Here is a 10,808-nt window from a genome sequence, read left to right on the forward strand (position 1 = left end):
TACTATTCCTCGTGCCCCTTCAGAGACCAGCAGGTGTCTGTCTCTCTCTCCGTGAGGAGGTCCCCCAGGAACTGTCCCATAAAGAAATACACAGAAACACGGCCTGTACAGTTTAAAGTAAAACTCAACCCACTAAAACCACCACTTTCCTTTATTTGACTCAAACTAGTAGATAAACAGCTTTTGTGTACAAACATGTGTGGCACCTTTTTAAAAGTCATTAAATCTTATGCTAAAATAATGAAGTGTGGGGTATTTTTGCTGCTGTCGAGTGTCAAATCGGTCAAATTTGAGTGTGAAAGGCTTAACAGTCACGAAATTGGTGATAAACGCAGCGAGTAACGATCCTTCCCAATTACGCTTCATCCATCCATGCCCGTTGTGATTTGTGAAAAGTGTTGAAATATTTAAAAGCAACTGTTTCCGTTAGCAGCCATCCTTCAAGATAAAAGCTCGAAAGCACGTTGGACAACAACTTGGAAGTGTTAGCAATCAGACCCATTGGCCACTTAAATGTGTGGACAATTAAAATCTGGTTCTTTTTCAAGAAAAATGTTTAAAAGAATAACAAGAGGAATCTATGACAACAAAATGTTTTAGACAAGTTTGAAATCAATCCTAGAAAATAGGTCCGCTGCACTTTCTTTAAAAAACGTTTAATCAAATAGGATGAACGTGAAAGTAAAAATACATATGAAAATAAAAATATGTACATGTGTTATCGATATATCGATACGGTTGAAATTGTTATTTTGAAATTCCTCTTAATTCTTTTTTTATTTTAATGTGATATGCAAGAATATTTTAGAAATGTATTTGTATTAAAATACATAACAAAACATTAAACGTTTCAATGGTTGGTCAGAGAATGTTTGTTAATTTGCTGGCCTTATAATTAACTTTTGTTCTTGGCAACAGCTTAAACATTGATACATTTACCAACACACTTTGAGTAAAAACAGGCTAATAATGTGATAATAAATGAAAAGAAATGGTACTCATTAGTAATCGTGTCTTTGTTGTGTTGTTTGACATAATAACTCGATACATAATTCAAACAGATTCACTTCCGGTTGGCGTGGCCTGCAAACGTGTGACCTTGACGCGCCTCACCGCCTCGAGGGGCGTGTTCAAACATTTAAACCCCTCACACATGCGTAGACGCCGATCCGCGCGGCCGTGCTGGGTGCGCCATATTGACCGCCTTTACATGGGGAGTGGAGTCGGACGAGCCGCTTGAAAACCAGAACCGCTTCCTGGACGCGTGAGCATTGACAGTAATGACAACAAGCGAGTCGACGGCGTAGGATTTATTTGATGTTCTCGTGTGCAAAGTCTTTAATTCGCCCGCAGTCTCCCTCTTCCTCCTCCCGTTAAGACCGTTTCTGCACTAACTCGAGTCCAATGGATCCCAGGACCGCTTGGATGCAGCCGGAGCAGAAGGGACCTGCCAATTCCCTGTGGATGCACATTTGGGAAACCTCTCAGGGCTTCGGAGTCGACAACCACCTCCACCGCGACTGCGCGCCGCAAAACGTGAACTCCGTCGGGTCCAACAGCGAGTGCTGCAAAAAGGTGGCGCCGTCCACCGGGTGCGTGTTTGGGAAACTGTCGAAGCGAGACGGCGGAGGTGGAGGAGGAGGCGGAGGTGGGAGGGGACGTGTCCGCAGGAAGGGCTCGCTGTCGCCGTCCTCTTCCTCGCTGGACTCTGAGGCCGAGGGCTCCTCGCCCTCCGGCTCCTCTCTGCGAATCGATAGCTTGAACGTGGCGGAGGAGGCCAGTCGCTTCTTGCACTACGGCGAGCTCGAGATGAACGAGAACAATCTCCGGCGTCAGTATCCTCCCACCTCCTCCACCCCTCCTCCTCCTACTACTACTCCTCCTGCGCCGCCTCACGCCGTCCAGCCACACTGTCGCAGCATGCAACACCCCGGCGGCCACACCCCCACCGGGATGAGAAACCAGCACGGGAGCAAACACCACCAGCAGCAGCAGCAGCAGCAGCAGCCCGGTCGCAGGAGGCACCTGGACCGGGCCCACACTTTCCACGGCGTCGGCACCCCGCTGCTGCCCCACGGCTGCAATGGCCACCGCGTAGACTCCTGTTGTAGCGTGTGGAAAACCAGGCGCTACAGCCCCGGCATTAATGGGTAAGGATGCAGGCGGTGTGTGGGGCCCTTTTCAATACAAACAAGTCATGAAGGGATCTAAAGGTGTGGATGTATTTGACCGAACTTCTCTCACACACACACACACACACACACACACACTACAAATGAAAGCAATTTGTAAAATAAGTTTATTTGAAACACAAATCAATAGTTTATTTTTGGGTGTTTTTTTCTTTCCCAGTGCTTCAAACATTTCCTTTTGGGCCTCCAGCAGTAAACTCTGGGCCCAGTTCCTAATCCATACTTTGAGTTTATCCAAAAAGCATCCAGCAAAACTGTACCTCACTGTCCAGACCATGACCCCAGGTGTCCTGTCTAACCTTGAACCCTTGCAGTCTTCATGAGGAGATTGTGGACTTCTTCAACTTCATGTCCCCGCGGCCGGAGGAGGAGGCCATGAGGAGAGCGGTCGTGAACCGAATCGAGCGCGTCATCAAGGACATGTGGCCCACGGCGCGGGTGAGTGTGGGGGAGGCGAGTGGAGTTCACCCCTCTGGCCTGCGCTGCGTGCAACGCTGTGACCCGTCTTTGCATTGGGGGGGAGGGGGTTCAGTCGCTTTATGTTAGAGGGTTAAATCGATATAGTGACGCAGTGTCTGGACGCTCTCCTGGCACGAGGTGGTGGTGCTGAGGTGGAGCGGTTTTTATGTTTTGGATCGTTGTGCCGTTATCTGCCATCTACCTGCCTGAGGGAGACGGGATGTGGAGTTGAAATCGCCGCTTCTCCTCCGACACTCTGCCTGATCCCACTGAGCATTAAGGGCCCAAGAAAAAATGGGACTCGCCCGAGGGTCGTTGTAGTTAATTGAAACTGATTTTTGATAAATTGTTCTTCCTTCTCACACTAATGAACCATGGAACTCCATTTCACATGAACAATGCTTTAAAAATGCCTTCTGAATCGGCACTTTAAAGTGCTATTTTACTGATGACCTCTGCAGTTGTGTCAGATGTTTAACTCCTTATGAGCAGAGGACCAAGACGACACACACACAAGCAGGATTCCTTGGTCCACTTCCAGGTCTTAATTTTACTTTTTAAAACGGATTTTTAAAATAAATTTTATACAACTGCGCCTCCAAAAGCATCCTTGTCACTTGCGTTCCCGTTGCTCCATTAGTGAATAGTTTTCGGTTGTATGTTGCCAACAGAATGTCAAACGGTTTACTTTCTAAGAAATATCCTTTATTTATACTATAAACCTTTTCTGAGCCAAAGTGCAAATGACTCACGGCTCTGTAAAGGACCAATTTGTGTTCTTTCAGGTGGTGATGATGCAAATGTTTAATGCTTGTAGTAGGATTTGGTCCCTGACTAGAAAATGGGTTGTTCAAAATTAGTGGACGTAAGTCCAAAGGAATTTCTAATTTGGCTGGTGTTCTGCAGAGAGCGGCTAGTCCCATTTTTACAAACCTGTCAGACCTCCAACTAACATGCAGGCGCACCCAGTCAATGTTGAATTTCCAGTGTCATGTTTTGCAAGCATTTTTTGTTTCGTTTCTTACAGCTAATCATAAGTGAGACCTATTTTAATAGTTTCATTTCTGCACATGTCATAGGAATGGAGAGCATACAAGTACAACAGGCTGCTGAATATCTTAACCACATTTTTCTTCCTCTTGTGACTGGTTGCTTTGGTATGAGCAAAGCACTGACTCACACCAGGCCGCAAACTTTCAGCGAAGTTGGTTTCGAGCTTCCTATAATTTGGTTATCAAACATCAATATTTAAAGGACTGGATGAAACAGGCTGTGAGCGGTTTAGCTAAACTATCTTCGACATGAGGTATCAATCTGCTAATTGGCCCCCACTATGTTTTGGGAGTTAATCCAGGCTTGTATTTCTTTTTACCTTACCTTGCAGGTGGAGATATTTGGCAGCTTCAGCACGGGGCTTTATCTTCCTTCAAGGTAATAATTGTTTTTGGAATATTTTTTTTATTGGCTCATTTAGAATGTTTTGAGAAGTGGGAGCAGTATTTTAAGCTTTAAAGCTATTTATTATTTATTTATTTCAACATGAAACCACTATTCATGAATGAGGACCGTGTCTTGCAGATGTACACATCACAAACAATTTCTGAAATATTGTTTTTATATCGATACTTAAAGGTATTTTGTGGTTCTTAATTTGCACAGGCTTCCCTAAAAGCCAGAATTGGTTGCACAACATAAAACTACTCTTTAAAGTTGTGCTGTCAGTGACCTCCCCATCACTGTGACGTAAAACTTAAGAAATGTACCCGTTACGGTACAAAGTACTTTGTGTTTTTTGTTCTCAGTGACATTGACCTGGTGGTGTTTGGAAAGTGGGACCGTCCCCCACTGCAGGAACTGGAACGAGCCCTGCGGAAACACAACGTGGCCGGGCCGTATCCCATTAAGGTCCTCGACAAAGCGACCGTAAGTCACCAGGAGGCGGCAGGTTCCACTAACGGACTAATGTTGGGGCCTCAGAAATGACTTGACACAAGAGCTGATGTCATTCTCAATCCTGACGCGCTGATTGGTTCACTTAACTTTTGTGGATTGATTCCCTGACCTGTTCTCAGGTGCCCATCATCAAGCTTACGGACCATGAAACCGAGGTGAAAGTGGACATCAGCTTTAACGTAGAGACTGCTGTTAAAGCTGCACAGTTCATCAAAAGCTATCTTAAGGTTAACCTTTTTTTTTTTTTTTTCTTTCAACATGACCTTCTCAACACACATGCAGCCTCCGTCCCATGTTTCTCATGTCTGTTTTCCGATCTGGTAGAAGTACACTGTTCTGCCGCCTCTGATCTTCGCCCTGAAGCAGTTCCTACTGCAGAGGGATCTCAATGAAGTCTTCACTGGAGGGATCAGCTCTTACAGCCTTATTCTAATGGCTATCAGCTTCCTGCAGGTACAAGAACAGATGCCTGCTTAATCTGCAATAAAATACTGATTTTAGAAGTTACTGCAAACTGTTATTTGTCAACCATTCAATTTGGTGTGAAGGAAGCATACAAAGCTTTGTGTATCACGCTTGGTCTGTAACTAATGCACGCGCCCGGTTCTGCTCATCAGTTACACCCTCGCATCGACACGCGGCGGGCCAACATCAACCTCGGCATCCTGCTGATCGAGTTCTTTGAGCTGTACGGCCGCGACTTCAATTACATGAAAACCGGCATCAGGGTGAAAAATGGAGGGGCTTACGCTTCAAAGGAGGAAATGCTCAAAGCCATAGGGAGTGAAAACCGGCCATCCATGCTCTGCATAGAAGACCCAATACAGCCAGGTCAGTGTATGAATCAATAAATACACGAGTGACACGTCTATTAAAGGGAAATCCACATTCTCCTCCATTCTCCACATCCTCCACATTGGTGCATTTATGTTTGAAAGTGTGACGGATGGTGTTGAACGGTAAATAACTATTGTATAATCAACTGATAAACATTCAGAAGACTAAACCAAAGGTGAGAAAAGAAGCAAATTTATCAGAATAATTTTGTCAGAACATTTTAGTTATTGTTTTGTGTCGAGTGCTGTATAATTCTGATTTTTGAATGACCGACCCTGCCTGAGCATCGTATCTGGCTCTCATGCCTACCGTGCTGGTATACATTTCACTGAAGGTTAAACAAGATTTATATTGTCCAAAATGATTTGTATGAGTATTTTCCTTTTGTAATTGTCCCAGGGAATGATGTGGGCAGGAGTTCGTATGGTGTTTTGCAGGTCAAGCAGGTGTTTGACTTTGCCTACATGGTGCTGAGTCACGGAGTGTCTCCTCTAGCGCGCGCCTACCCCAACAAGGAGTATGACAGGTTGGTTTAGCTCAGTTCTATAAATTATCTGGGCACTATCTGTGTTCTGATGGCCTTATTGGACCGTGCCGCCCTCTGTGTTGCAGTACTTTGGGACGCATCATCAAAGTCAGCCCGGAGGTGTTGGCCTACAGGGACTGGACCATTAAGAAGTGGGGAGCCAAGCAGTACGCCAAGCTGGAGAACCACGGTAACGTTTGGTTCTGGGCCGGTTTCTCGCTGGGACGTTGTCATGGTTACCAGATTTGCATTGATTCTACACACAGCCTTGTACTGAGGAGTGATAAGATCACGCTTAAATCCATTTGCCCATCTGGGAATTTGTTTATCATTTAATAGCATTTTTTAAATTGTGCTAAACATTTGCCTTAAAGCCGTGTGGTTGTTTCAGGCGTCAACCTTCTGCACTAACGTCCACTTGAAAGTGGACTGTCTCAGTTCAGTCTTTGTTCTGCACTGACCATGTGAGGTGTGGAAGCACTTTTAGGATAGTTTGTTTTCAGAAAATGTGACTTGTTTGTCTAAAAGGTCAAATTATTTGGTAATATGCCCGATGCTGAAAAGCTAATTGACAATTGATATTCTGTTTGGTCCTAGATGTGGAGACCTGTGAGCAGGACCTGAACAGGCTGATGCTAGTTTCTCTGGAGGATCAGAGGGACTCTTCCTCCCCCCTCAGTGCTGACTCCCCTTCGCCGGTCTTCCTCCCGAGCCCTCAACATCACTCATCATCATCCTCATCCTCTTCATGCTCGGTTTCCTCCTCCTCCGGAAGTGACATAGTAAGGCATAATGATACTTTGTGTCTGGAAGCTTTCTACTAGATCAGTGACTTATTAAACCAGAGGTCCACAGACGCGTGGCGTTTAGCCGTCGCCTGTTTTCATGCAATCATAAAAATCTTTGTAAGAATAACGCGATCTTAGCAGTAGCCATCTTTTATCCATGTTTTCTGCTGGACGTGTGCAGCTTTTTAAACCCGATTGTATGTCTTTTTGGAGGAGTCTGATTCTCCTCCGTGCAGTAGTACTGCCATCCAGCTCCGGCCCCTCCCGCTGTCCTCCGTCCAATCGGTAATCCAGATGGCAACGGACCCGAGGGCCACTCATCCAGGAGGCTTCATCCACACCACGTCGCAAGTTGGTTCTGTTTGTTTTTCCCCATTCCACCAGTTGCAGTGTGAACATCATACATCCCAAAACCTTGCTCTTGGTAGAATTGTCATTGCATAATCTGCGTTTGAATTCTTTTTATTTTTAGGCCCAGACGTCACTCCCAGAAATTCTCACCATCCCTTCGCTCGCCGATTGCCAGTTCTACCATGAAAACCCACCTTTAATCGGTGTTGTGCATCGGCACATGTCCCAAGGTGCCCACATCTCCCAGCACACCAACGTCACAAGCCCTCTCTCCAGCCCCCTCCACCAGCTGCACCACCCTCAGATGGGAGGGCACCATAGCCACGCGTACGCCATGAGATCCAATTCCCACGGCTCACTTGAGCTGCACAAAGTTGGCTTAGAGCACAACCAAGGTCCAAATCCCTCTCTCAGTAACTTCAGCCCCCAGCGGCGGTACGTCCCCGAGGGTCCTAACACGGCACCGGCTTTCAGGAACCAGCAGCAGTACAACCGTAACACCTGGCGGCGCAGGAAGAGGGACAATCTTCCCGTCTCTTAACCGGATCAGATGAAAGACCTGTGTGACTTCACTGGCGATGTGGGTATTTTTTTTCTTTTTCTATTAAGGCCTATCTGGTCTTGGAGCTGTGACGCATTCATGACCCTATTTTTGTCTCGTTGGAGGTTCTCAAAATCACGCACGGTGTCTACCGATATCTGCCAGCTCTTGCGCAAGCACTTAGTGATGCTGCAAGGCTCTCGCAGACGAAGGAAGACTGTAGAAGGCCTAGTGTCTTGACATCAGTCTGATGCTCTAACTCTCATGGACACCAGCACAGACTTTAACCTTTTTTAAAGAAGGCAACGTATTGTGCCATAGTAGTGAACTGATTATCCGACGGTGGTCTTGCTAGAAGTTTGGCCTCTTATTGGGCCTTTTTGAGGTTTTGGCCCCATCTGGTCTCCTGAAGGCCCCATCGAGATACAGATGGGGCATTCAGTTATGATTCTGAGTTCTTAAGGCTTGGACTCTCTAAGAATTGTACTATGGAACCGGAGTAAAGCACTACCTTTTTACCTAGGCAGCACAGCGCTGACTTGATGGTTTTTGGTGTGATGGCACAAAACTGACCTTGTCTCAAGTGCTTAAACTGTGATGACTTTTCTGAATGTACCAAATGTTTGTTTGTGTGTTGGTCATGTGTTTTCTTGTTTGTCACTAAGGGCTTTTTTTCCTCTTCACATCGGCACTATTATCTATGTTTTTGTACTGTAAACATTGCCACCTTATTTTATGTTTTTGTTCATGTGCAGTAATTGCTTTTATTTAATTTATGACACATTCTGGTTTTATTTTAGTGGTTGTCCCCACTATAAGTTTAGTACTATACAATACTGATCTGTGCAATAGATGGATTTGAGGGCCGTGAGTGGTACGTGTGTGTGTGTGTGTGTGCAGCGGAAGGAGAGCTATGGCAACGGGACATGACAAATGTGCCAAAAATGATCTACCATTGATCTTGCCAGTCGCCTGGCTACATGTTTTATCACCACTGCTCATCTTCATCATATTTTCAGTAGTTGTACTTTTATTTGGGTGTACTTCCCCTCCATGTGCTGTGCTGGCAAAATGCACCTTTTTTTTAGCAGTGTTTACTCATGTAATTTAATAATTGGTGCTACTTATTACCAGCAAAGTGCATTTTCTGCCTTATAGCTCCTTTTCATTCTGTTAAAGCAACAGGTTTACTGCATTCTTAAATGACCAAATTGGCCCTTTTTTTTCCTGTCATAGTTTGTTTAATAAGCACTGCTGGGTTTACCTGGCTTTTATTTACCGACCAGCTTGTAGTTTAACGTTCCAGGAATAGACTAGAATGATTGTTGACATTGCCATACTTTCACATTTATTTATTTTTAATCAAAGGGTCATAATTGTAAAAGGCTAGAGGTCTTTCCTCTCTCATATTTATAGTCTGCATTTCTACATCTTGTAAGACAAGGTTGGAAAGGCATCATTTACACCGCAATCCATAAGGGGGCTGGCGCATGGGATATCGCAGATTTACCATTACTGGAGTTTTTGGTGGAGCCACAACCAAATTTGGTGATGGTCATGCGTTTTTGTTTTTTTATTTTAAGTCTGATTTAGTGATTTCCTCCACCAATATGATGACCTCGACATGACACTGTTGGAATTATATCCGTTTTCAATGCCGCTTTTATCATGCTCACTGATGCATTATTGCAGCAATCCAAATCCCCAGCTCAAATATGTGCAATTATGGATTGTGTGTAAATGACTGACATGTGTAAGCCGAACACCTTGTTTGCTTTATTTTTTTTATCTAAGTTTTTCTATTTTTTTAATAAACATTTTAAAACTCCAGTTAAGTGTGCAAATGTTTCTTTAATGTGTTACGTCCACTTTTGCTGTAGAAAGTACATTTTGTCTTCCTCCAGTGTGTGTGTGTGGTGTGTATTTTAGTTCAGTTTAAAATGTAGCATGTGAATGATGCTATTGTTCTGAATGAGGAACTTTCTACTTAATTTATGCAGTTTCTTGACAAGACCAGATTTCATAGCACCCAGTTAGTGATCAACACATTTTAGGGACACTAATCTGGTGTGTTGCAATTCCTCCTGTTATCTGATGGGGGCTCTAGTGGATCACAGCTCGGTGTGGCTGTATCTTATTCATTACCTTTTAATAATAATCAGTCCGCTCAGATGGGTGCAGAGGAGCAGAACGTGGGAAGAGCGCTTCAACGAAATCCTTTTGAAAGTTCGATATTGACCTAGCTGACTAAGGCGCTAGGAAATTAGCTTCAGCCCCTGTCTCATCCACTTTTTGGATCTGTTATTTTGGCACAGACTACTGGCTGCTCTCATAATCAAATTTGATTGGTGGGGAAGCATTCATCCTGAATTAAAGGAGCCCGATTTAGGATCCTAGGAGTCTTGTCAGTGATTGCATGAGTTCTACAGTTGCTACTAATGCAAAGCCGCTGTCTATGCAACATCTTTAGTGTCACAACACAGTGTATATTTCAATTTCTTATCTCCATGGGATGCAGTTCACACCATTGTGGGGGGGAGAAGCCGCCAAAGGTCTTTTGTTGAGATCTGGAGATGGCAAAGAGGACTAGTGTGCAGATTCCCTCCTGAACAAGTTGGGACATCTCACTGTCGCCCACTAGTCTCTTTAACATAACCCATGAGGGAACAGAAATAACACTTTCATGCAAATCAATACAGTATAAATGTCATACAGAAGTGCACGGAAGAAGTTGTTTTTGGAGACGTTTCTTCCCAATAAGGCTTGAAAAGTTCTGAGAAAAGGTCAGTAATACCTCGTAGCTGTCAGTGTCTTAACAATAGAACATTTGCATCTCTGCCTTCACGTCCCACGCACAGGCCGTCCATTGTGCGCTGCAACGCGACACGTGTGCATGTAATTATTGTTTGCAAACAACACTTCTTTTGACAGTTGCTGAATGGCGAGACAAAGAAGATGTCAGTAGAATCAAAAGTATTATATTGTCAGAAGAGTATTCAGTCTGACGCTGTAAATGAAATTAATTTGATTGTGTTTCCTCAGTTTCTTCCTCGAGCCGTGGCAGGATTCATGTTTTTCACCTTATGGTCATCATTCCTTTATTAACGATTGTCAAGAGTTCCAGGTTGCGTATCTGGCTCTGGCTTTAGCTAATGAATGCT

General features: G+C 44.5%; 1 protein-coding gene across 1 annotated transcript; it reads left to right on the top strand.

Moving 5' to 3' along the window:
- Window positions 1-770: 770 nt before the first annotated feature.
- On the top strand, window positions 771-9,477 carry LOC120810915 (terminal nucleotidyltransferase 4A). The gene is made up of 12 exons (XM_040165926.2): window positions 771-2,150; window positions 2,507-2,630; window positions 4,036-4,082; window positions 4,454-4,574; window positions 4,724-4,831; window positions 4,929-5,057; window positions 5,222-5,435; window positions 5,841-5,967; window positions 6,054-6,157; window positions 6,565-6,749; window positions 6,969-7,106; window positions 7,228-9,477. Exons 1-12 carry the CDS (start codon window positions 1,405-1,407, stop codon window positions 7,645-7,647), a joined length of 2,463 nt encoding a protein of 820 aa, XP_040021860.2. The 5' UTR covers window positions 771-1,404; the 3' UTR covers window positions 7,648-9,477.
- Window positions 9,478-10,808: the final 1,331 nt, after the last annotated feature.

Source organism: Gasterosteus aculeatus, chromosome 20 (assembly GCF_964276395.1).
Source record: "Gasterosteus aculeatus chromosome 20, fGasAcu3.hap1.1, whole genome shotgun sequence".
NCBI classification, from domain to species: domain Eukaryota; kingdom Metazoa; phylum Chordata; class Actinopteri; order Perciformes; family Gasterosteidae; genus Gasterosteus; species Gasterosteus aculeatus.

Coding starts and splice junctions, on each gene's coding strand:
- LOC120810915 (XM_040165926.2), top strand. CDS start 1,405: ATGGATCCCAGGACCGCTTGGATGCAGCCGGAGCAGAAGGGACCTGCC. Junction 4,575..4,723: donor AGGTCCTCGACAAAGCGACC/GTAAGTCACCAG, acceptor ACCTGTTCTCAG/GTGCCCATCATCAAGCTTAC. Junction 7,107..7,227: donor TCATCCACACCACGTCGCAA/GTTGGTTCTGTT, acceptor TTTTATTTTTAG/GCCCAGACGTCACTCCCAGA.